The 26,674-nt window shown below is 47.3% G+C and overlaps 1 protein-coding gene across 1 annotated transcript; it reads left to right on the top strand.

Moving 5' to 3' along the window:
• Positions 1 to 43: 43 nt before the first annotated feature.
• Txndc5 (thioredoxin domain containing 5) lies at positions 44 to 26,674 on the top strand. The gene is made up of 10 exons (XM_057787973.1): positions 44 to 348; positions 4,644 to 4,793; positions 10,248 to 10,353; positions 17,028 to 17,124; positions 19,275 to 19,390; positions 21,414 to 21,500; positions 22,090 to 22,230; positions 24,323 to 24,405; positions 25,563 to 25,692; positions 26,535 to 26,674. The coding sequence occupies exons 1-10, from the start codon at positions 128 to 130 to the stop codon at positions 26,655 to 26,657; spliced, it is 1,254 nt and encodes a 417-aa protein (XP_057643956.1). The 5' UTR covers positions 44 to 127; the 3' UTR covers positions 26,658 to 26,674.

The following is a 26,674-nucleotide window of genomic DNA, read 5'->3' as shown; positions in this document are numbered from 1 at the left end:
GGGGGCGTGGTCAAGGCGGGGCTCTGAGATGGGGGCGTGGTTATGCGGTCGTGGGAGGAGCCGGGGCGGGAGGTGGTGCCGCGGAGGGGACCCGCGGCCCGGGCGAGAGCTCGCCAGCCCCGCCGCGATGCCCCCGCGCCCAGGACGCCTCCTCCCGCCTCTGGCCGGGCTGCCGGCCCTGGCCGCGCTCCTTCTGCTGCTAGGCTCTCGTAAGGGCGCCCGGGCCCAGGAGGCGGCGGCGGACGGCGAAGCAGAGCAGGACCCGCACGCCAAGCACCTGTACACGGCCGACATGTTCACGCACGGGATCCAGAGCACCGCGCACTTCGTCATGTTCTTCGCGCCCTGGTAACTGCAGCTTCCGCAGACCGGCGGGGCCCGGACCGGGGGTCAGGGGAGGGCACGGGGCCGCGCGGGCCATCCGGGGGGCGTGGGCCGCTGCGCCCGGGCCTCGCCGCTGACGTGGCGCTAGCCGCCGGGCGGAGCGCGAGGAAGGGCGGACCCCGAGGGGAGACCCGGAAAGGCCTCTCGGCCCCGCCACGCTGCTGGAGCCCAGACCCCCCACCCCCTCACACATATACCTGCTTGCGCTCGCGCACACACGCACACACCCAAGTCCCCTGCCCAGCTCCCCAAACTTCCTGTGCTGGCCGGACGCGGTGGGAGCCCGGCGACCACGTGCCCTCGCCCGGAGGGTCCTCCCTGCTGGCCCTTCAATATAGTGTTGGGTTGAAAAATCCAAGGCCCTCCCAAAATGTGACTTCCCACTCTGTGTGTCGAGGGTGGAAAGAGATCACCTAGGTTGAGGAGTTGGGGTTCCCCGACCCCTGGGAGCCCGGAGTAGTGCGAGTTCTGGAGTCCCCGCTGCACGCTGGAGTGGACAAAGCTGTCTTCTGTCATCTCTTCGTCTTTGCTTATTTGGGGCCCCGGTCAGTTGGGAGGAACAGTGTGAGGTGGAACAGTTTATGTAAAAGCACTGCACCTTCATGCTTCCATTCTCTGGTTGGGGCTTCCTGGTGCACCCCGCTGCATTCTCTAGAGAACTGTACCTCAGGAATTGTTCTTGACATAGCAGTTCTTTCTTGGTGGGCCTAGATGCTCAGAGAAGGAAGTTCTCTCTGGTCCAGAGCAGATAGTGTTCAGAGCGCAGGCCGCTTGAGGTGGGGGGATGTGCTGACTCTGTTTATTGCTGAGCAAAGTACTTTTCCCCTCGCTTGCTCGGTAGGGGCCCCTTAAGGAAAGGGGGCTAAGCGGTTAAGAACAGTGTATCTGTGGAATGCGACTTATTCAGTGATTGTGCCTCCAAAGTGGTAGAAACTTTCTTTTTTAACCCTGTAGTGGGTTATTTTTGCATTTCAACTCATTTAGGGTTACATTAACTTCTAAGCGTCAGTCTGGCTCACAGCCATTATCTATTAAGAATCCGCGAATGGATACATTGTTTTCCGAGAACAGCTGACTTGAATCTGTAGCTTCCAATGAAAGAGAAAATACTGGTAGCCTGCAACAGCCAGTGGGTGTTAATAGTTACTCTGCATGAGTATTCTCAGAGTAGTGACTCCAATTAAGTAATCACAAGACTTAACTGGGGCCAATTTCAGTGGAATAAATCTGTGGGGTTTAGTTTTATAAGGATAATCGACGTGCAGATAGTTAGGTTCTCTGCAGTGCTGGTGGAGTTTTAATTTTGGAATATTTCCAATAAATAACCAGCTAGTCTTTGTCAGTCCATGTAATAGGTATTGCATAAGTTCTTTTTTTTTAGTTGTATTTAGGTAGACACTACTCCCCAATGTGAGTCTTTAGTTGTTTGCTTCTTGCTACTCTGCTAAAAATGTCAGAGATAAGTAGGTGCCCACCATGGCCTTTGAAAGCTAGATGTTTATTGTTTTGAAAGGAGGTTGAGACAGGACCTCTCTGTGTAGCTACATTGACCTTGAATTCATGATCTTTTTGTTTCAGCCTATGGAGTGCTAAGATGTCAAAATTAGACTTTTAGGAATGATTTGAAGCTCAAGAAAGAATACACTGGGTCTCGGCCCCACTTCTCAGGTTGCGTGCTTAGAATGTTAGATGCCTACATGTGATACTGGGGGCAAGGACACCGTGTAACGAAAACATTGACCCGTGTCTGTTTGTTCTAAGCTTGGTGGCCGCAGGATTGTCCTGCTGTTGATTTTTGTACCAGCATCAGAGCACGGTGCCTATAGTGCCAGTTTTTGGGTCACACTGAACCTGGGGACAGTAAGGTCAAGATTAAGGTTAGGTGCCTTTGCTGTGACTTGGCCCCAGGCCACCTTCTAAATGCAGCTGGCTAGCTCAGTAGTGCTGTAACCACAAGGACTCTGAACCAGAAATGACAGCTCGATAGGACCGTAGATTCATCACTGTTCCTGGGTGCAGAAGGGTGTGCCTGCTTGGTGACGACCGCAGATGGTCAGTTTAATTTGGGGTGCAGGGAACTAAATCTTTATCCTCGTTTTTAACCTTGTATCGTCATAAGAACCTTTTCAAGGATGCAGAGGATGGGTCCAATTGTAAGACGAGGAAATCAGATCCCTGTAATGTCAGAACTGCCCTTGACGGTCCTGTGGCCACCTGAAGGCAGTCACCCTCCGGTCACCCAGCAGCGTCTCGCAACTGGGCTCTGCTCCACCATGAGAACCAAGCTGGCTTTCTTTGATTAAGTCCCAGATGCAATGAGGAGCAAACAGGAATGTGGGCCAGCTGAGGAGCAAAAGTCCATGTGCACACTTAAGGAGTCCTTGGATCTTAACCCCCCCCCTTCTTCCTTACTCTCCTTTCTTCCCCAACCCACACCTTGCTGAACTAACTTTGCTGATTTCACAGAAGTTAAATCCTGCAGTACAGTTACCTTGTGTGTGGATTTTCACCCCATTCATTTTGCTGGAGTTGCCAAGCACTTTGCACACCAAGTATCTGGACAGGACTGTGCTGGCTTTCTTGGCACTTATACCAAATACATAAAAAGAATACTGACAATCTTCCAGAAAAAGGGAATAATGCTGGTTTTAGGGTTTTATTGCTTATATGTTTTATTTTTATTTCTGTGCATGTGTATATCTCTGTGGGTTTGTGTGCCATATGTGTGGGTCCCCCGATGAGCCCGAAGAGGGTGTCAGATTCCGTGGAACCAGAGCTACAGACAGTTGGGACCTGCCTGGTGTGGGTGCTGGGTCATCTGAAAGAGTAACAAGTGCTCTTAACTGCTGAGCTCTCTCCAGCCCTATTTTATTTGGACCTTTATAAAACAGGAATTTGTCTTAGCATCCCAAGAAAGTCCTGATGGGAAGACACATTAGCTTGAAGCCAACTTTTCAGGACTACCTTAAGATGTTTGTTTTGGAGGTTAGGTCTTCTGTCAAAAAAGAGGCTTATCACAGATTTTATTGAGGCATTATTGAGTCAATACCAATTATCAGTGCCTGTCTTTCTTGTGAGCATTTTTTTAAAGGAGCCTTTCAGAAGGCAACACAGCAAGTAGTGACATTATAAACACACATCACTTATTTATTCTATAAGAGAGAAAAAAACCAGCCCTGTGCCTTAATGCTGTGTGATTGCACTCATTCAGAACTCACATGTGGTACAGCATACAGATTAGAATGCAAGACGGCAGTCAGTACTGCCCTTTAGGTCCTGTGACGAAAGATGCTGATGTTATAGTGCAGTGCAAAGAGAGGCAAGTCAGGGCCTTGCTGGTATTAGAGATAGATGGTCTTAAGATGAGCGTATAACTAAACTCATGCAGTCAATACCAGATACTTGATTCTACCAATGATTGGAGGCCTGGGGATGTAGCTCAGAGGCACAGTGCTTGCCGAGCATGCACAAAGCCCTCGATGGATCTCCAGCACCGCATTAGGCTGAGCGTGGCTGTGCACACTTATAGTTCCAACGCTTGGAAGTTGAAGGTAAGAAAGGCAGAAGTTCAGAGTTATCCTCAGCTACATAGAACACTCAAAGGCAGCCTTGGTTACCCAAGACCTGTCTAAATAAATATAAAAAAAAATAAGTATATTAAGGCTTCTGACTGGAGAAGGTGCAGAGCTGATTAATCTTGAGATCTCCTTGAATTTGTGTACATTTGGTTATGTAGTAGAAGAGAGTTGTCTTTGTAAATAATGGAGCACTTTACAGAAGAAGGGCGATAAGCCACTTGGGAGAGCAGGGAAGACTTCCAGAAACGGAGAAAGAGAAGAGAGTGGATACAAAGTAGCCTGAGAGACAAGACTTCTTGGAGGAAATGATACACAAGCTAGATCTGAAGGCAAACAGAAATCATCCACGTGGAGTTTAGGGGAATTCTTGGTAGGGTGCATATGCCTTGAGTTCTAGGGGCACAGCAAGTTTCTAAGTTTCAGGAAACTCAAATACTGCAATTGTACCCATAGGCCGGCTGGGAGTCAAGGAGGTAGTATCTGGACATAGAGGTCAAAAAAGAATGTTAGGACAGGAGTCTGCAAAATTTTGATGAATGTGGAGAATGTTGTCATTGTGAGCTATCCATCTGCATTTTGAGAAAAGCAAGGGTGGGGAGTTGATGTTAGAAGGCTGAGGTAGTAACCTGGACACCCTGGGACCTGGTGCTCAAATGTGCTCTTCCTCTGACCTCACTGTAGGTGTGGACACTGCCAGCGACTGCAGCCAACTTGGAATGACCTGGGAGACAAGTACAACAGCATGGAGGATGCCAAGGTCTACGTGGCTAAAGTGGACTGCACGGCCAGCTCTGACGTGTGCTCCGCCCAGGGTGTGCGAGGATACCCCACGTAAGTAGGAAGAAGGAGGATGCGTGTATCTCTGTGCTGGGGTTTCCACATGTGTGTCTCTGTGACCGAGGAATGCCCAAGCTGAACCTGTGCTAACTTCCTTCATAGCTCTGACCCGCTGAGTGTAAGCAGGTGGTCCCTGCTATTAGGACAAGATTATATTGAGCACTGTTTATTGTAGACACCTTTTGCATTTTGCATGGGGAAAGCCTTAATCTTTGTTGGTTTTTCCCATTTCTGAGACAATGAACATTTGCAGGGCAATGGTGAGATCCAGTTGCCTGATCCAGCCCTGGGTGATGTTCCACTTAGTTTTACACAGCCCGTTCAGACTTCATCCCTTTTGATTTGAACCCTTACCACCACTGTAGTTCTTATTTTTCTTACTGATTTAAGGTCTCTACATTCTCTGCAGCTAGTATATGGTCTCTTTCTGTTGGGGGTGGTGGTGGTGTGTGACAAGCCAGAGCGCAATAAGCGTCTCGGCAGCCACTTGTTCCCTTATTGGGCGTGTGCATGGTGGGGTGAACAAATGGTGACTGGCTGCTGCACTCTGGATGAATGTCTTCCAGAAACCCGGGTGTTAGGCTGGCCAGTAGACTGTGGTGCTGTGGGGAGCATACAGAACCTTTAGGGGGCTGGTGGTTCACTACAATTGTATCCTTGAAGGGGATATTGTGTTCTCAGCCCTCTTTGTGTTTTCTTTTGTTTTTTGTTTGCTTGTTTCATGTCTGTTGTGAGGAGAAGGTCTGTTAGGTTCTATGTGAGTACAGACCAAAGGCAGCAAATTCAAGTTACATCATGGCCCCAATCATCTAAACCAGGGAGTCAAAATACACTATTTCTCTTTCTAAGCTGATGATCCCAGCTCATTGTTGGAAAGCAACAGAAAGTTGGCCGACAAACTGACTTAAAGAAAAGAGGATGTCTTAGTCCTCTTTTGTTGCTATAATTGCATTGTGGACTGGATAATTTACACAGGAGTAAAGCTGTATTGAGTCTCCAGGTCTGGAGGGTCAAGATTGATACGCTCCGTGCGACGAAGGCCTTCTTGCTCAGCAGAGTCCCAAGGTGGCACGAGGCATCATATAGCGTGAAAGAAAGCTTGCTTATTTGGGTCTCTTCATATAAAATCACTAATGGAGTCATGGCCTTGCAAATATGATCTTATCTAATCCGAATTGCTTCATAAAGATCCTACCTTGTCCCACTTCTTGGAACCTCACAATGGGAACTAATTTTCATGGATTTAGATGGGAACAATCAAATTAAAGCACATTGTGGGTGAGCCTTAGGGACTCCAGCCAAGAGGTCGTGGAATTGTTTCTACTGCATCTGCTTTGGGGTGACTGAACTTTTCATCCCTGTCTCTCTTTCCTCCTGAGGGAGGACATGGACTCATGACCAGGCACCGTGTCTGGTGGAGTCTTCCAGAGACAGCCATTGTGGTGCTAATGCAGGATCTCATAGATGGCAGCCTCCCCTTTCAGGCCCTGTGGCCTGTGGAGTAATGGGAGAGTAGTTTACCAAGGGGTTATGCCCTTCCTCCTGCAGGGGAACTCTTAATAACTTTGACTCTTAAGTATTCATTACAGTTGGGGTACCAAGTCAAGTCTATGTAATACATAACTTATTGACTAATCCATAGGATCTGGAGTTATGTATAAAGTCTGAAGTCTCTGATCGTTAGAGGCAACAAGGGAATGTGGAGGCCACAGTGGAATCCCAGGTCTGCCATCCATAGCTGTGCAGCACTGGCTATGTCACTTGACCTCTGAGTCTAAGGGTGACAACAGTGCCCTCTGCCTTGCTTTCCATAAGCACAGGGCTTCAGTGGAGTTCTACATTTGAGACTTAGCCTTTCCATAAAGGACTCTGGACTTTCTGGGTGTTAGCAATTGCTTACTGATAAGCACCACATTCAGACCTGTATCAAGTCAGATCTTAGAGAGAAAAAGGTCCTGGTGTGTGTACCCTGTAAACAGCATTCACTCACTGCTGTACAGTGCACAGATTTAAAGTGAACTGTGGGACTGGGTATGTAGCTCAGTTGATAAAGCTCAAGGCCATAGACTCCATCACTGATCTGAATTAATGAACAAGTGAATAAATGAATGAATGAATGAACTCTGTTTGGTTCCCTTAAACATTCTAGAGAAGCTGTTGATAAGTAGCAGGGGAAGTAAATACTCACCTGGTGAGAGTCTAGTACTTCTAGGGTGCTGGGACGATAAGAAATGGGTTGGCTGTGCCCCTTTCCTCTCTATATTGCCTGCCATACAAAACATGCCATGGGGAGGCTGAAACTGGAGTCACAGTGGGCGAGAAGGATGGGTGTTACTGACGGGGAAGCTGTCTTAACTTCGTTCCCTGTTGCTGTGATAGAATACGCCGACTAAAGCAGATGAGAGGAGAATGTTTATTATAGCTCTGAATGCCAGGTTACAGACTGTCTTTGTGGGGAAATCAATGTGGAAAGAAGTTGAAGCAGCTAGTGACATCCACAGTTGAATAGAGGGGAAGTCTCGTCACATCCACCGTGGGGAGAAGAGGAAGAATGAACACATGCATGATCGTGCTCAGCCAGTTACTCAGTAGTTCAAGATCCCTGGCTTAGGGAATGAGGCCGCCCATAGTGAGCATGTTTTACCATGTCAGTGTAATCAAGACAACCTCCTCCCCCAGACATGCCCACTGGTTAAACTCTGACAATCCCTCACCAAGACTCCCTTCCCTAATGATTGTAGATTGTTTCATATTGACAAAACCAACCACTGCAGAAGCTTAACGGGGTTCTGTACTGCAACATCAGGACTCCATGGGTGCCACTGACAAATTTAAAAACACCTTGCAAGCCAGGCGGTGGTGGCACACGCCTTTAATCCCAGCACTCGGGAGGCAGAGGAAGGCGGATCTCTGTGAGTTCGAGGCCAGCCTGGACTACAAGAGCTAGTTCCAGGACAGGAACCAAAAGCTACAGAGAAACCCTGTCTCGAAAATCCAAAAAAAATAAAAACCTTGCGTTCTGTATCCTGACTTATTTAGAAAATCAAGTGCTCCCAAGTAAGTCAGGTGTGTGTGTGTGTGGTTAAAGAAATTGGAAATAAGCTGAGACTGTAGTGGGTGGATGTGGTCTGAGAGGGATTCCCGTGTTGATCAGGGGCCTGCAGAAGTGCCCAAGGACATACTTTTGTTGGGTTTTGGTTTTTACAGGGTGCAGGGGGCAGAGTGCTACGTAGGTGGTTGCATTGAGGCAGGCCGGGTATACATACATGTGTGTTCTTTTGCTTCCTTTCTGATTATGACAATGTACTTTAGCCTGCTTAGACTTTGATTTTGTTGCTGGGTGGTTTTCTTTCAGATAGGTTTTCACTATGTTTCCAAGATGATCCAGAACTTAGTTTCTAGGCCTTGTGCATAAGCTTCACCTACCTCGGGCTCCAAAGTACTGAGATTTTTTTTTTTTGTTATGTTTTTGGTTTTTTTAAAATTAGTTTATTTATTTCTTTATTAAAGAGTTCTGCCTCCTCCCCGCTACTGCCTCCCATTTCCCTCCCCCTCCCCCATTCAAGTCCCCCTCCCTCGTCAGCCCTAAGAGCAAGCAGGGTTCCCTGCCCTGTGGGAAGTCCAAGGACCACCCACCTCCATCCAGGTCAAAGTACTGGGATGTTGAGTGTGTGCCGCTATGCCTAGCTTTCATATGTCCTTTATTGGAGGTACAGTACAGTGCCTAAATCTACTTATCAGACCTCAGCTTTTCCTTGTGTAGATGGTCCCAGACTTAAAGATAGTTTGACTTGCGATCCTTCACCTTCATGATGGGGCAGAAGCAGCCCCATACAGCCATTCCACCCACCGCTTTCAGCACAGTAAATTATAGGAGACATTAAACATTGTTCTGGTGTCGGGTGACTTTATCCACCTGATGCTCCTCTGTGTGCCTGAGCACTTGTTAGGCCGGGTGGGATGTTTTTTAAGTGGTCCAACTTACTGTTGTTTCAACTTAGGATGTGCTTGTGAAGATGTAACCCTACTGTAAGCTTAGGAGAATTGTCTCTGGGAGCCTGAGGATGCTGGACATCTGCTCAAATGTTCTCCATGAGGCCATTCTGTCCTTCTAGCTGCCAGATACAGCCAGTGGACTGTTCTTCCCTTCATTTCATGATGTTGGAGAGGGAGCCTAGGGTCTTGTGTGCGCTAAGTGAGCACTCCTCAGTTCTTCTCTAGACAGGGCTTTACTGTGTGTCCTAGGCTTGCCTCAGATTTGCTATCCTCCTGTCTCACCCTTTGGCAAACTCCACCATGTAGTTTGGTTTCCTTGTGTAGCCATGGAACTTCATTTAAAGGGAACTTACCTGTCTGTTAATGGGCTTGATGTTTGTGTCTGGGAAAACATGCTGACATTCTAACCCCACTGTGTTGGTACTGGAGGTAGATGCTATTAAGGGGGCTCCGGAGAGCTCTCTTGGCTTTCCTGACATATGAGGACACAAGGAGAAGGTGCCACTAGGGAACCAGAAAGCCACTGTAGACATTAAATGTATTACTCTATGAATTTGGACTTTAGTCTCCAGAACTATAGGAAATGAATTTTGTGCTTTATGGGCTGCCAGGCCAGTCTTGGTGTCACTGCCTGTGACGCTACACTACACGCCTGAGTTGTACACATCCTATCTTAAAAATCTGTTTCTGAACATCCAGGAGGTGTTAGAGGACTCCTAGCCCTTGCCTGCATTTCTCCTTCTTCTGACAGGAGCCACAAGTTTAATACAGTCTTGATAACTTCTGTGAAGCTTTTTCTAAGGCATGTTATGACGGGAGTGATCCAAGACCAGCATGTGTGACATTCATCCTCTGGTGATGTCTTATGCTCACCATCAGAGGAACTGTTCCCTCATCTCTGCAGATTCCGCAGAGGCCAGTGAATAGAAAAGATTCTTGTTCCGCGGGGATGCAGGGGAGGCAGGCAGAGCTCTGGGGCTGGAGTGAATGTGGGGGAAGTGAGCAGATAGACTGCAGCAGCTAGAGGGCCTGATGGTTGGATCCAACAGGGACTGGGCTTCCGTCTGCCACGGTGCTCTGCAAACACACCTACTTCAAAACTGTTTTGTCTGCCGCAAGCCTAAACGAGGCCCGCAGGCAGCGGGAGCAACAAGGAGGCTAGGAAGGATGCGGGGTGCTACCAGGGTGAAGCCTGGCGGAAGTACTGAGGGCAATTTTAACTCACAGCGTGCATCTGCAAGTTTTCACCCCAGTTGTATTTCCCTTGAAGAACATTGGAAATGTGTGAAAGTTTAGGAGCTTGGGACAACTCCTGTATCATCGGATTTGATTCCCTTTGAAGTCCTGCCCCTGGCAGATCCATTGCTATTTCACTGCATGGTTTGCTCTTAACCCAGAGCAGCTTTAAACTTGTACACTTCTGCTCTCCCTAATCTGTTGTTGTTCTTTCAGCCTGAAGTTTTTCAAGCCTGGCCAAGAAGCGGTGAAGTACCAGGGTCCTAGAGACTTCGAAACACTAGAAAACTGGATGCTGCAGACGCTGAATGAGGAGCCGCCTGTAAGTGTCTCCTCCTCCCTCCCTTTACAGCCCAGAGGCCAGGCGAGGTGAAAGCTTACAATTCTTTTTAAAGTTGTAAATAGATCTCTCCCTGTGCTGCTTCTGGTTGACTGAATGAGTCTAAATTTTCTCAGAGGAGCTCACAGCACCCGAGCATGTTCTCCTTAAGTACGAGATACTGAGTAAATGGGAATCGTTATTCTTAAATGGTGGAATTTCCACAGCAATGTTCACTGGACTGTGGGGAGCTTCCTGTTGTCAGGACAGCTGTAGATTTCTGACCCACTGTTGGGAACAGGCAGTTCACCATACTGATCCCTTGAACTAGTCTTGGTTTCCTTGGGCAAGAGCCTTGGGGATTAGATTCCTCCTAACAGTCTTTCATTTCTATCTAAAGTCGTCAAGTGACTCTTGTGTACTTCACTGTGTTTCTCAGTGTACAGCCCAGGCTGGCCTTGAACTAAGGTCCCCCTACTTCTCCACCTCCCCAGAGCTGGGATGATAGTTGTGTGCCACCATACTGAACGTCTCTGCTCTTGTTTCTGATTGCTCCTTTTGTAGCTCAATAACTTTATCTTTCATTTGTCTACTTTTTTCCTTTAAGTAGTTTGCCATGATTGTCTTGGAGTTCTATGAATTTTTTATATGAGTGCTAGATGTTTAGTAAGCTATAATAGGTGTTTTACTTCATGCTGGGTTGTTTAGATGGCAGCTGGGGCAAGCCAGCTCACAGCCCTTGGAGTCTGTTTCAAATGGCTTTGTCATGGAGGCCGTCCATAACATTTATCTGCCTTCATGTTTTCCGGAATTATTTTATTTAAGCTATAAATATCGTTAGTATATAGCAGCCTGCCGCATAGTGACTGTCCTTGGCAAATGGTGGTGTCGCCTCAGATTTATGGGCTTACTTTTCAGTTTTCTTTATGCCATTCAGGGCAAGGCAGGACTGCCAGGCTGGAGAGGAGCCTCTCACCATCTCCAGGTTCCTGTTCAGCTAAGCACCTGTCTCAGAACTGATAAATAACCTGAACACAGTTCTTCATAGGAAGATATTCAGACATGTACGAAAGTGCCATTTTCACTGTTTTGCCAGCCTGGTCTCCCTTCCTCCTGATCCCTCCTGCGTCCATCCAGGGCTGTCACTGGTAAAATATTCAGGACACAGACACACTTTTGCTGTGTAACATAGCCACTGTGTCACTTCACATGAGTGCAGTGTGCACCCATGCATCTGTACCAGGGGCTGCCTTTGACCACCTGGAGCCAGGCAAGGCCAGGCCCTGTTGAATCTCCAGTGCTTTCTCCTGTCTCCAGCTCCCAGAGCTCACTTGGGCTTGCTCTCACTGTCTGTCCATAGTGTGGCTCTTTTCCTTTGCTTCTTGATCCTCAACTTTCCAGGCTTGTACTGGCTTTACTAATAACGTAAAACCCTTAGTAAATGCTCAGGTGTCTTCCTTCTCTCTGTGTGTAGGCACCATCAGAACACTGTGTTATTTACTAGGGCTGATACGGAAACCTTCATTTTGCTCTAAATCATAACGACGCTACACAGTTCCTTTAAGGGTCCTGTATGTGGATGGTTACATGAGGGTAGGTGGACTTGATGGCTTGTGGTGCCGTGTTGGTGGGACTGGAAAAGGAGCCAGCGTTGCCTTGTTTCCCCTCTCTGACAACTGTCAGGGCATCAGGAGTTCTGAGTACAACTGCAGTGGGAACAGGTCACTGAGCGCGCTGTATAGTGTCGGAGCTGTGCTCTGACTGTGGCTGCCTGTGGTCCCAGCACTGGGTTGAGCTCCACCTCTCATTGGTGCTACTTTCAAGGGTGTGTGGCCCTGCAGATGTGTTCTTCACTTTGGATGTCCCAGCTCATCAGAAACTCACCTCCTCCCTTAGTGTTTCCATACCTCACATTTGAAAACGCCATTACTGTGTTCATATCAAGGAGCTGGCCTCATTTTAGGTAACCAGAAGCCACAAGCTTGTGGGTGAATTTGCATCTTTGTCGTGCTGAAAAGCTGCAGGGGCAGGTGGGGTTTTCATATAGATTGAAACAGCATTGTTTTCTCTATGAAAGTTCTTTTTTTTTCAGAGGGGTGGGTATGAATTAAGCAAGAATCTTTTTTTTAAACACTTGAACCACCACATTTATTCAGTCAACAAGATTCTTGAGTGGCAGTGTGAAATACAACACTACCTATATTTTTCTTTTTTTTTTTTTTATTGATTTTATTGAGCTATACATTTTTCTCTGCTCTCTTCCCTTTCTCACCCCTCCCCTTCTGCTCTCTCCCAAGGTCCCCATGCTCCCGGTTTATTCAGGAGATCTTGTCTTTTTTTACTTCCCATGTAGATTAGATCCATGTATGTCTTTCTTAGGGTCCTAATTGTTGTCTAGGTTCTCTGGGATTGTGAATTGTAGGCCGGCTTTTTGTTTGTTTGTTTGTTTTTTACTTTATGTCTAAAAGCTACTTTTATGAGTGAGTACATGTGATAATTGTCTTTTTGAGTCTGGGTTACCTCACTTAATATGATGTTTTCTAGATCCATCCATTTCCTGCAAATTTTAATATGTCATTATTTTTTTCTGCTGTGTACTACTCCATTGTGTAGATGTAGCACATTTTCCTTATCCATTCTTCGGTCGAGGGGCATTTAGGTTGTTTCCAGGTTCTGGCTATGACAAAAAATGTTGCTATGAACATAGTTGAGCACATGTGTCCTTTGGATATCAATATGGCGATTTCTCAGAAAATTAGGAAACAACCTTCCTCAAGACCCAGCAATACCATTTTTGGGTATATGCTCAATCGTACCACAAGGACATGTGCTCAACTATGTTCATAACAAGAAAATTTTAAAGAGGAGGTAATAGTCTCAAAAAAAACGTTTAAAATAAACTTTGCACAAAGAGGCCTACTAATGGAATGCCGTGTCCTGTACATGGTGGCAGGTGACAGAATGGATGTATGTGGAGGCCTGGTTCCAATTGGGACGTACAGGCTGGGAGGGTGGTGGGCTTTCATCCTCAGTGTAGGAGCGAGATGGCTGCATGGGATCTCCCCTTAAGCATGCTAAAACCAGTCACCTAAGCTTCATATTTAGTGTCTCTGAACAGTAGAGGCTCTCAATCAATCACCAGGAAGAATGACAGTGACAATATGCTTTCTTGTGGAAAAGTTTAAATATGCACATTTTTGAGGTGCTGTAAATTAGACCCAGGGCCTTGACTCAACCAGGTATTCTATCCTTGAGCCGTATTCTCAATCCCAGATAGGTAGTCTTTCTATAGAGTATTCTTTTTTTTTTTTAATTGCATTTGTTTATTTAATTTGTGTCTGTGAGCATGTGCTGGGGGTGGGAGTGGAAGATTGTATTTTGATTCATTCACATATGTAATGAAATGTCTTGGGGATGAGAGCCCCAAGTCTAGACCTGAAATTCATTAATGTTTCTAGTTTTGTTATATGTGCTTTTTCTATATGTCCCAAAGGTAATTTTTGTACAATGTTTTCAGTATGCCTACTTTTTGACTTCAGTCTGGGACATGAGGCCAGTGTGGGTTCCCCATTGTGGTGCCTGTTGTGGAATATTAGTTTAAGATGTGTTACATTTGTTTATGCTGTGGGCATTTGTTTAATGATGCAAAGGTGTATTGCATTCTTTGTGTTGCATTTGTTTAACTCTGTAAGCTGTGTTACTTTGCCTGCCTAAAACACCTGTTTGGGTTAATAAAGAGCTGAATGGCCAATAGCTAAACAGGAGAAGAAATAAGTGGGAATGGCAGGCAGAGAGAATAGGAGGAGAAATCTAGGCTCAAGCGAAGAAGAGGAGGTTGCCAGGGGCCAGCCACAGAGTAAGAAGGAAAGAAAGACATATAAAATAAAGAAAGGTAAAAAGCCCAGAGGGAAAGTGTAGTTAAAGAGAAATGGGATAATTTAAGTTAGAAAAGCTGGCTAGAAACAAGCCAAGCTAAGGCCAGGCATTCATAACCAAGAATAAGTCTCCATCTATTTATTTGGGAGCTGGGTGGCTGGCCCCAAAGAATGAAAAAACTACAGGTGCCTACTCAAAAGCTCAGATTTTAGAATATTTGTGGTTGACTTTAGGGATGTTGAATTTGTAATGTAGACAATGTCATGTTCATTAACTTGACACCAGCTAGAGATAATCTAGGAAGAGAATTTTAACTGAGAAAATACTTCTATAAGATTGGCCTGTAGACAGGTCTATAGGACATTTTCTTGATTAATGATTGATGTAGGAGGGCCTAGCGCACTAAGTACCATCTCTGGGCAGGTGTCCTGGGTTCTGTAAGAAAGCAGGTTGAGCAAGCCAGTAAGCAGCAACCAACTGTGGCCTCTGCACCTGCCCTGACCTCTCTCAGTGATCCACTATGATGTGGAATTATAAACCAAAGCTTTTCCTCCCCAAGTTAGTTTTGGGTCATGGTGGTTTTTTTTTTTTTTTTTTTTTTTTTTTTTTTTTTTATAGCGATAGAAAGCAACCTAGGACATAAACTTTTATTTAAATTAAAAATCGAATTCTTGAAAACTTTAACTTGACGAGATATGAAGCTACAAACGGTTATCATTACCAGAAGGTAAATATATTAAAATGCTGGTGCTGCCTAGGCAGCTCAGAGAGGTCTAGTGTATGTGGTCGAGGGGCAGAGAGTAAGCATTGGGTCTTCAGCCCTGCTCTTCATTTCTTCTTAGAAAAATAGTTTTACTATGTATATGCATATGAGTGTGTGGACGTGTGTGCAGATGAGTGCAGTTGCCTTGGAGATCAGAAGAGACTGTTGGAGACCCCGGAGCTGGCGTTATAGGTGGCTATGAGCTGCCAGGTGGGGGCTGGAAACCAAACTCTGGTTCTCTGCAAGAACGATGCAGCTCAGCTGCTGGGCCGTCTCTCCAGCCTCCTTTGTTCGTTTCTTACTGCTAGAGTTGTACAGTCGTTTATTCTTGTTGGGTGACTGACTGGATGCTGGTGGAGATGGTAAGCCATCTACTTAGCCCTGCCTTGCTCAGCCTCTGGAGCAGATAAATTCTCCACTGGCAGAACAGCTGCTTTCGTCTCTGGCATCTTGCTGTGCTGGGTTCTCTGGGCATCTGTATTAGTAAATAAATTTGCAGTGGCAGTTACAATGGGGTGCCTGCTGACTTTGATCTCATCTCCTTAATGTCCCTTCTCCTCTTCACTGTCATCTTCTCTAGGCTGCCTTTGGTGCAGAGGGCCCTGTGGGATTGTAGTCTGTAACCCATGTGTATTCTGTGTCTCTGGTGTACTTTGTTGTGCTGAACCCTGATTGTTGGTGTCCCCCGTCACTCCTCCCTGCTGGTGGATACTGTGTGTTCAGTGTACTCCCCACGCACACTAAGGTGGGAACCTTCGCATGTGACAGGGTGTTGTGGTCTCTCCAGACCTCTCACTGTTCTGGGAATGATCATCACTGTGTGGAACACCGCTACAAGGCAGATAGCGTCTATGAAGGTTATGGTCTGCTGTGTCTCTACTGCCTTGCACTGGAACTCAACCAAGACCTGTAACATTTGCTGCCCCCAGTCTCCTTTCTCCTTCAGCAACATCAAACTACGATTTCTCTCTGCCTTCCATACTGTGAAGGCATTCCTCAGCTCCTTCCTCATTGTGAAGGCACTCCTCAGCTCCTTCTTTATGGTAGTCTGCTATATGTTCCTGTTGGTGAAAACATACCTGTTTCTTACACTGGACCATTTTACTGTTCTCCAAACCTTCATTGGGATGGCTTCTGGTCTCCACTGGCATATGCTGTGTGGTGAGGTCGCCTGGGCCTCTGTTGCCTGTGGTGCCTGGCTTGGTGTCAGTGGCTCTGGGCATGGCTGTGGCTTCTGGATCTCAGCCTCATGGTCGTGGTTATGATGATGAAAAGACTTGGACCAGCAGAGGCTCCTCCCGGGTGTGATGGGAATGAGGCCGGAGTTGCTCAGGGCTCTCTCCAATTCACAAGTTTTAAGTTGTTTTTATTTTAGTATATTGTTGTGATTTCTATTTTATCATTATTATTAAATCTCCCATTTGCTTCATTTACAAATTAAACTGCCACAGGCATGCATGCTCAAGGAAAGTAGCAGATATGGGGCTTGGTTTTTTTCATTGTTTCAAGCGGGCTCTTGGGATGTCACCTACCTGCTGTGCTGGCAGAAAATCCTTTGCATTTCTGTCCCAAACCTGTCACATGAATTGCTTTCTTAAGGTTTAGCTCACAAGGCCATCCCTTCCATGTCTCTCCTTCCTGTGACTTGTCGGGTTCTTGGTTCCTATAACTGACTTTTTGTCACTCTTTGGTAGCATCTCTTTCTTGTTCTTCCTGCCCCCTGTGCAAACTGAAGGTCATCAGGACCTGCTCTTTTGTGATTTCCACCTCTAGCTGTTTTTCCACCTTTGTGTCTTTAGCGCCTACCTATTCAGAGCCGCTCATTGGAAATTTACCCAGAGCCTCAGTCCTATAGGGTGGGCTTGGTTAATGCACCCAGAGCACTTGGTGGAGGTGATTTCCTGTCTTTCTGGCCTTGTTCAGTACAGCTGTGAGATAGACAGACGGGTACTGTTCTGGACAGGGACAGGTCACCTCCCGCGTCAGCTGCATCCTCAAGGACAAACCCACAGATAATTGCTTTGCTTCTTCTTGTTAGACACCGGAGCCTGAAGCGGAACCTCCCAGAGCCCCTGAACTGAAGCAGGGGTTGTATGAACTCTCGGCCAACAACTTTGAGCTGCATGTTTCTCAAGGTAAGGATGGAACTGGTGACCGTGGGACTCTGTGCTGGCTTCTCTTGCCATTTGAAGGCTCATAGCAACATCGAGTTGCAACTCCTGTTGTCTCTTCAGCACCAGTGGACTGTTGCTTAATAAGCCTGCTCTTAAATAGCACCCCCTCCTCCTTTGTCCTTGTGGGCCTGCCTGCCAATGCTGTGAGCTCACCGGGTGCACACAACACCCTGAAGCTGTGAGCACACGGGGTGCACACAACACCCGGGGATAAGAAAGCCCTCATTATGGTGGTCATATGTTTACTGGCTGGAGGCTGAAACAAGCACATTTTTTGTTTAAACAATGTAATAGGACTGTTCAACTATGAATCAAATTAGGTGTTCTTTATACTCCCTTTTTGGAAGCAGTCTCCTAAATGTCTTCCTACATTCTCCACTGTGAATAAAGCACAAGCCTCCCTTTGTTAGTGCACGGCATGTTTCAGAAGTTGTCCCAAGCACATGTGGCTAGAAAGCAAACACAGCTTCCTTGCTGGCTCCATTATCAAGTGCTGCCATGGGGAGACACCCCCCGGAAGACTGGCTTGTGCACACTGTGGAAAAGAACGTAGGACTGTACCTGCCCTTGAAGCCTGCCTGCTGGGAGTCAGACCGCCCCCTCAACACCTGTATTACTAAAATAGTTTCATGGTGACTTTCCTTACCACTAGAATGAGGTCTGTAATCTGTGCTAGCTCTCCAGCCCCAGGACCTTGGGAGTTTCCCTACTGGGAAGTCAAACTAACTTGGGTTCTGTTAGAATGTGCATCCAAATGTCATAGACAGTCTCCCTAGTCCTGCCCCGCCCTGCCCAGAGCAAGTGTCTCCTGCAGGACACATCCTGAAGACCCCACATGGTATTATTGTTTCAGGGCTCACTAAGGCTCAAAAAGCAGTTATGGCTTCCTGCCCTTGCTGGCTTCCCATCAGAGCTGCTTGGCTTCTAGGGATTCAGTCTCCATCCTGCTGCCCAGGGTTCGTACTCCACTTGTCTGCAAAGATTAGCCTTGAAAATAAGTCCCTCATAATTTCAAATAAGTGATTCCGTGTTTCCTGAAATGCATTATTGTCATAGCAAGAAGACCTCAGCCACCAGTGCTCAGGTCACCATCACACTGCCTCCTGTCCACTGGGGGCTCTCTCCTGATTTGGGGGTGCTGTCAGCCTATGTAAAGCAGAACAGATAAAAGTCCCCAGTGTCCAGAAAATAATGTTGTGAGGACTTGGTTTTGAGGTTTTTTTTCTTGTGTGTGTGTAATGTAAGTACAAAAAGCAAAAGTAGGGCTTAATGAATTTTAAGACAGTTTTCCATGACCACTGTCCAGATCAAGAAACCGCAGCCCACTGTGCACCTCCAGGGCTCTCTGCCATGCTCTCTCCCATGGCACTTGTGTGGGTGGGCCCATGGCTCAGGTGTGTGTTACTAAACACCAGACTTTAGTCATCTGACTTGTCATGCTCAGCTTAATGGTTTTCTTCTTTTCCCCCAAGTTTGTTACATTTTATGGATCTTAAGAGCTTTCTTTTCCCCCTTCTTTTGGCTTTCTTTTACTTAGCCTCATTGAAGGCCGAGAGTATCTGTAAGGCTCTGCATGCTCTCCAGCATTTGTGTTTACTGAGCACATGGTTTGCGGGTCTGCAGAACTCCCCAATCTGGACTCTGCTGTGGATTCACACACTTCCTTGGTTTGTTTTTCCTTATATACTTTTGGGATGCTGGAAGGTTATATGGCTGTCTGTGACTATGCTGTCTGTTTCTGTGATTATGATTGGAGCGGCACCGATGGCCACTGTCTGGTCCCTCCCCCATCAGATGTGTCCGTGCTGGCCTCCTCACTTGTACTTAGGGTAGTAAAAGAGGCAGGGGAAATGTACAGTTCTTTCCCTTTTTGCCAGTTTTCCAGTGTAAGTTGGTTCTCTGTAACCCTTCAGAGAGGACAGATTTGATTGTGAGTTACTGTTTTGAGCTCAGATATAAACATACATGGTGGTGAGTCCCTTTTTACCAGAAGGACTTGAGATCTGTGGGCAAGAGGAACAGAGCTGTATTCTTCAGTTCAGCATCTGGTCTCTTGTGACGTAAACCCCAATGCTTCTTTCTCCTCCTCTCTGCCTTGGCCTTCCCTACAGGCGACCACTTTATCAAGTTCTTCGCTCCGTGGTGTGGTCACTGCAAAGCTCTGGCTCCAACCTGGGAGCAGCTGGCTCTGGGCCTTGAACATTCCGAAACTGTCAAGATTGGCAAGGTAAGTGCAAGCCCTTGTTAAACTGGAAACAGTCCGCTTTGGGCTGGATTAATTAGCAGAGTGGCCCATTATTCATTCCATGTGCAAAGTCGAAAACTTGATTTATTAATTGCAGTTAGTGTGCCACTTGACAATTCATTTCACCCTCACAGATGGCAGCCTGGTTTTGGAGTCTGCTGGCTTTTCCACAGCCTGGAGATAAATTATGGCCTTGGCCGATTTATTCTGAAGGGATGGCCAATTCTGAGTTGGCAGCCCTGGAGCTATGCAAAGATATGGGGCAGAGCCTTGTAGAATGTGCACTGGATGTCCGTGGAGCTCAGCCAATGGCTCTCCTAAAGGGTCCTGGGCTCCGCGCTCAAACAGGCTCGGGGCAGAGCTTCTCGTGGTGAGCCCTGCTTTGCACTGTTGTCCACAGCTCACACAGAGAAGCCAGAAGTAGTGTGTAACAACTCCCGTGTGTCCAGGTCTTCTGGGACTATCCAGAGCAGCTCCTGGACTACTGCTCCAGAGCAGCTCCTGGACTACTGCGTGCTTTTAATCTCATTGATTTTTCTGAAACTCACCAGACACTTTATGGAAAACCTTTAGAGAAAATCTCCCTTTTCCACTCTGCCACAGGGCTACGTATCTGGTTATGAGAGTCAGAAGCAGAACCTCAGAGTTGGTTAGGTAGACCTGGTAGGCTGGCCTTTGTTGAAATGTCTCTCCTCAGTGCCCCTTTGCAGAAGGGAAACAAGGCGAATCATGTGTACTCATGAAGATGAGAATTTGCTACTTAGCATGGCCCCTGGGGTGGGGCAATGCTGAGGAAATTGTAATTCTCATTGTGCAGTGTGTGGGTTTTCTCCTATGCCTGCCATGCTGTCAGTGCCCTGTTCTGTGCTGTGATTATTTCCGTCATTGAAGAGTGTGTGGACCTAAGTGCATCACCGTGCATTCCTGCCCCAGTCTTTGTATCCTTACTTCAGATTAGTTTGCGAATTTTTATGGGAGGTGATTTACCCAGACTCTTAACAGAAGCAGACATGAGCGGACTCAGGCTGCGAGGGGCCGTCATGGCTGGGCACTTGGAGCTACTTTAGACAGGACCCTGGAGAGTGCTTGTGCCCCTCACAGACCCAGCTTAAAGCTTCCTGGACTTCATTTTAACACCTTAACGGCTCTCACAGCAGCCTTACAGCTTAACATAGTTTAAACCCTTTATTGACATACTAAAAAACGGCTTAGTTCTGCTTGGCTAATTTTAATGCTGATACAAATTTTTAAAATGTTTGTTAAAAATATCAGGCAAGCAGAATCTTGATTTACATATAGTAATCTGAGCCAGGCCTGTTGGGACAGGTCTCTAACCCCAGCTATTCTGGAGTCTGAGGCAGAAGGGTCACAAATTCAAAGCCAACTGTAGCAACTTACTATATCTCAAAATAAAAATATTTTAACAAGGGCAGGGGATGTAGCTCAGCAGTAGAGTGCTTGCCTCATATACACAGGGACCTGCGTTCAGTTCCCACCAAAATAAATGGCTCCTGTAATTCTTACTGGGACAAGTTATATTGCTACACTTACCAGATGTTCTTATTAAATGTGAACTGCTTGCTCCCACTTCCGGGTGCACAGGGACCCATGCACGTCACTGAACTGTGTCCCGTCTTGATCTGAAACTGTATTGCTGCAAGGGACAGTAGGCTTCCATGGCATTGGGAACTGCCCGGTGAGCATCTCCCTCACAGCTGCCTGGCTCACGCCACGCCCTTCCCAGGTATCAGGCGAGGCTTCCTAAACCTGCCATTTTTATTGGAATTCAAATGAATCCTGTATCTTAAGACAGTCTTGTCAGCATGTGCCATTAGCGTGGGTGGTGATGTGCATGCCTTCTAGGCAAAGTCTTTCTAAAACTTGAAGCAGACTGCCACAGATGCTATGGAATCTGGATTAAAACTTTTTTTTGTAAAGTATAAATTGTCTGATGCCTATTCCCAGGCTCTGAAGACACTAACTGGGTGCTGTGTTTTGTTCACAGGTCGACTGCACACAGCACTATGGGCTCTGCTCAGAAAACCAGGTTCGAGGCTATCCCACTCTGCTGTGGTTCCGAGATGGCAAGAAGGTGCGTCTTCGCCTCCTGTGTGGATGGGATAACTGTTCCACTCGCCATTGCGGCTGAGGTGCTGAGTTTACAGGGTTAGGAAATGGCCGCTGTCACCGGCTGGAGGAATGTGCATAGTGGGGTGTGATGTGTGCTTCCTAACTGATAAGACCTAGTGAACAGGAAAACTGACATTTGTCAAACTGCTCTGAGGAATTTTTGGTAGCTTGGGTTTTTATTGGCTTAGACACCTGTGCAGGACGCCTGTGCTCTGGGATGAACAGACCTTCCAGGCTTTGGAACAGTATTATTGCTAGCTCTCAGGGGTGGGATTCTTTCCTCTGCCCCTTCCATGCCTTGCCCATGGTCAGCGTCTCAGAATTCTCAAGGAAATGGGATGGATGGATAGATGGCCAGCCTCTCCTTTAGACTCTGAGGATGTATAGCTTGTGCGTGTGTGCAGGGGTAGGAGGTGGGTGCTGTGGAATCTAATTTCCTGTCTGAATGGGAGCAGGCAGAGCCACAAGACGGTGCCCAACTGGACCAATGGGGTGGGCGGGCATGTGACTAAGAACGCTGACAGCATCACTGTGGCCCGTGTTGTGAACAGGTGGATCAGTACAAGGGAAAGCGGGACTTGGAGTCACTGAGAGACTATGTGGAGTCACAACTTCAGGGTCCGGAGGTGGCCCCAGAGACTGTAGAGCCCTCAGAGGCCCCAGAGCTGGCTGCTGAACCCACAGCTGACAAGGTGGGTGTCTGTCAGGATGGAGGGAGATGGTCCTGCCCACCTTCAGAGTCTTCTCGGTGCAGAATGATTTGTCTACTGTTACATGCTGTGCACGGCCAAGGTCAGCAGAGGCTTCCCTTGAAAAACCTGAGCTTTATGTGGGAAAATTCCTCCAGAGTTTGCCTTTTTGCCCTAGTTTCTTGGGGACAGTATATGTGAGGGTTTTCTGTGAAGCCTTTCCTGCAGCCCTGGCCCCGTTCTGTTTACTCCAGAACTGACTGCTGTCATTTTACTCTGACCCTGAAGCAGAGGCTCCTGGGAGATCTGCAGCAGGAAGGGCAGCACAGGGGCTTGGTCAGCGAATCACAAACTATTTCATGTGTGTTTGGGCAGCCTCTGCCCTTACTCATTTCAAGGCTCCTGGGCTTTAAGGTTTATTTTTATCACTTTAATTCAGTGTGTAGATGGGAGTGTGTACGTGCAGGTGCCTGCCAGAGGCATCTGACCTCTAGACAGGAACTACAGGCTGCTCTGAACTACTTAATATGGGTGCTAATAACCAAACTTGGGTCCTTTGCAAGAGCAGCTCTTAACCACTGAGCCATTTCTCCAACCCCAGAGGATCTTGGGTTTTAGACTTTTAGTTTTTTAGTTCTGCATTTATCAAGTTTCAGACACATTCTAGGTACTGCCATGGGGTGCCAGGGAAAACAAACAAAAACCCTTCCAACTGTTTCCCAGTCTCTGCAGGGCGCAGGTCTCTGGAGGATACGATGAGAGAATTATGTGAGCAGGTGGCAGGAGTCTGTGACAAGCCTGTGTGCAGGGAGCTGGCCTAGAGAGCCTACAGTTGCCAGAGGGGGGCGCTTGTGAGCCAGCTACCGTCAGGAAAGCCAGCTGTTGTGTTCAGAGCAGGGCCACAGGCAGGCACTGAGATGACCCAGTTCCAGGAGTACAGGGAGGGATAGGAGCTGGAGATGGAGCCCTAGCAAGTTTGGGCAGTCACCTTCAGGAAGATGAGCTGCAGCTGCTGGGGTAGGGAGATCTGTTGGCTCTGGGCTCTGAAACACGAGGAGACCCCAAAGTTAGGGGTAGGAGGAGGGAGGCTAAGGACCCCACCCAAGTGAGGATAGTTCCTGGGGAGTAGAAAGCAAGGGGACTCAGATTTCTGGACTTTCTACCCAGTGGTGACAGAGAGGGTGAGACTCACTGGGGCCGACGCTTGAAAACCCAGGCCGTGGAAACTGGAAAAATCTGTGGTGTCAGTTGCCCCTACCCCTTAGTGGGGCAGCAAGAGGCCCCCCTTAAGCTTAGGGACCCGTTCCTTAGCTGTGCTCTTACTAGTCACGGGTAGCCTGAAGTGTGACCACATACAAATAAATGTTAGAGGAGCATGTGTGTCACGATGGTCATCTCTAGCAGGGTAATTACACCCCACAAGGGCTTTCTTTATATACCGTGGCTATTTATAACCAAGTTTTCCATCACTAATCTGGCCTCTCACTTACTGTGGACATAAGGATGGTAGTGGCCCACTCAGCCTGGGAACCTCCAACAGTACACGGAGCTGTGAAGTCAGTGCTCCACAGTGGCACCCTCACTGGGCTGCTGAACATTAACTTTTAGAGAAATACACATGAGATCTGAAGAACTGTAAGACAGAAATGCTTTAAAATGCCTGTGTGACATTCCCCAGCCTGCATATCAGAATACATAGCCTATATAATTATAACCAGCTATCCCATCCATGCTCTCGGTTCCTGATGGCTAGAAGAAACAAATGCTTGAAGATAAGCAGGGTGAGAAAAATGCATTAGCAGTTAGCTCCTGCAGACCCATAGGCGTCCTGGGCTGCAGGCTTGGGAGCTATAGGCTTAAGCCTAGAATGGACTGGTCCTCACCGCAGAGCCCTAGAGGACAGGACCTGTCCTTGAAGCCCCTGGGCTGGTTATGGGTAGAACAGAGGCCTGGAGGGCTATCTCAGCCTACTGCCAGCAGCTCTGTGATAGTGTATCTGCCCTGCATATAACTTGCAGATGGCTCTGGCCAGATTCCATCTTTCTGCCCTGTTCTCTTTTATCAGTGTCTTTAAATTGACCTTCCTCCCTTGAAGGGCGCTGTGCTGGCACTCACCGAAAAGAACTTTGAAGACACCATCGCACAAGGAATAACCTTCATCAAGTTCTATGCTCCATGGTAAGTGGCCATCTTAGATATGATCTAGTGCATCCTGTCACATAGCATGTTTTTCAGCTGCGTGGGCAAGAGTCATTTACACAGAGCATCTTGCCAGGAATGACGCCACTGTACCCTGGTTAGCAACAGTTATTTTATAGAGAAAAACATTAATCTACTTTAAAGCTCAATCTACTTAGGCACAAACAGAAATGGAAGTGAATCGGGATGGACGTATAAAAAGTTCTGGAGAGCTCAGCTTTCTCTTAAAGCCATTCAGTACGTGACCTAGTTACCTGAACCTTCCTGCCATGTGATCCTCAGGGACCAGAATAAGAGTAGATGGAGAGCAAACTGAGACCTAGATAGCCCGGCATTGGAGGATGACAGTTTCCATGAATGGCTGGAACTCTGCATGTCCTTTGATGCCCTGGACCTCTTCTCCTTAGCTATAAAATTGCACCATCAATTTATCTTAAAGTACAACAGTCACTTAAAGAACCAGAGTCCGAGGAAGAGTGTTAGATGCGAGGTCACTATGTCACTCTTATCTGCTTGTCCACTCCGTGTACTCGGGAGCGCAAGGTTAATGAGGCTATGACGCATGACTTGGGCAGCTTTTGCCCTTGAATAGAAAGGCATCTTGGTATGGTGATTCATGCCTGAAATCCTAGCATGAGGGAAGCAAAGGCTGGAGCACTCTGAGTTCATGGCCAGCTTGGGCTACAGAAAAGAAACAACCAAAAAGAAATGCTCCTACATAATGCCATTAGAATTAGCCTTTATTTAAGACAAACCCTCAGGCTGTCCAGCTAGTGAAGAAAGAAGACCCTCCTTTGGGAGGACGGACAGAAAGAGTGACTATTAGCACAAAAGGCAAGATTTGGCCTAACTTTGCTGTGGCCTCTTAGAAGGGGCTGAAGTATCAAGGAATCTGCACCAAGGCAGTCCAATCGAAACTGTCCACCCTGTTGTTCTACTCACCATACTGTCGAAGTGGGCTCAGAGGTTACCAAATGCGGCATGACTTCCAGCTCCTTTTTAGGAAAGGAAGGGCCCCTGTGTACCCAGGGGGAGAAAGTGATGATATGGATTCTGAGGCTGTTGTGATGGTCATGCAGGAGAAACAGACTGACCTTGACCCAGATCTCAGCATAGATGCCCCTGTTCTTTTCTAGGTGTGGGCACTGTAAGAATTTGGCTCCTACCTGGGAGGAGCTCTCTAAAAAGGAATTCCCTGGCTTGGCAGATGTTACCATCGCAGAAGTAGACTGCACTGCTGAACGGAATATCTGCAGCAAGTACTCGGTGGGTACCTCTGGGGACTGTCAATTGGCAGCACGGAATGAGTTCACTCTGTCCAGGCCTCTCTAGAGAGTGGCTTGTATCTTGAGTTGTGCCATTTGAGAAATAAAGGACAGCCTTCTCTGCCAGAGAGAAAGCTCTGGGCCTTGCTGGTTCTAGTGTACAGTACTGAGGTGCCAAGTGCTGAGTGGTATGCTGCTGCCATCATGACCCCGCCTGCCCAGCACCTGCCTGGTGCCCTGCCCTAGCCACCCGAGGGCTTAGCATTCAGTTATAGACAAACATCCTGAAGGATAGAGCTAAAGAAATCTATAAACCTAAACCACCCTCGGAAAAGGCCATGACTGGAGGACCAGTCTGTTTACCTGATAAGTTTGTTCTGTGCTCATCATCTGATGGATGTTATGGGGTGTTTATATTTGTTCTTGTGTGGGGATGGGCATGGAACCAGCCTCATACATACCCCAATCATCCTGTACTACTGATATTAGTCACAGAATCTCCCAGCCTTACCTCTGTGTTCATATGTGTGAACTCCCAAGAGCTGGTGTCCGATGTCTTTCTTAGTCACTGTCCGCCTTATTTTTGAGATAGGATCTTTCACTGAACCTAGACCTGATTGGCTAGGCTTGCCAGTCTCAACTCCTGGACTCAGTCAGTTCCAACACCGAATTACAGATGGGTACCCCAGAACCTGAGTTTTATATGTGTGCTGGAGATCCAAATTCAAGTCCTCATACTTACATATGTGGGGTGGCACTTTACTGACTGAGCCATCTCTCCTGCCACCCAATTTTCAAGGAACAATTTGTGTGATTTAAAGTACTTTCCCCTCTCTTTTAAAGGTACGAGGCTATCCCACATTGCTGCTTTTCCGAGGAGGTGAAAAAGTGGGTGAGCACAGTGGAAGTAGAGACCTTGATTCTTTACACAGCTTTGTCCTGCGCCAGGCAAAGGATGAACTCTAGAACCCCTGGGAAGTCAT

The sequence above is a fragment of the Chionomys nivalis genome, chromosome 13 (genome assembly GCF_950005125.1).
Source record: "Chionomys nivalis chromosome 13, mChiNiv1.1, whole genome shotgun sequence".
NCBI lineage: Eukaryota > Metazoa > Chordata > Mammalia > Rodentia > Cricetidae > Chionomys > Chionomys nivalis.
This window is presented reverse-complemented; position numbering and strand designations above follow the sequence as displayed.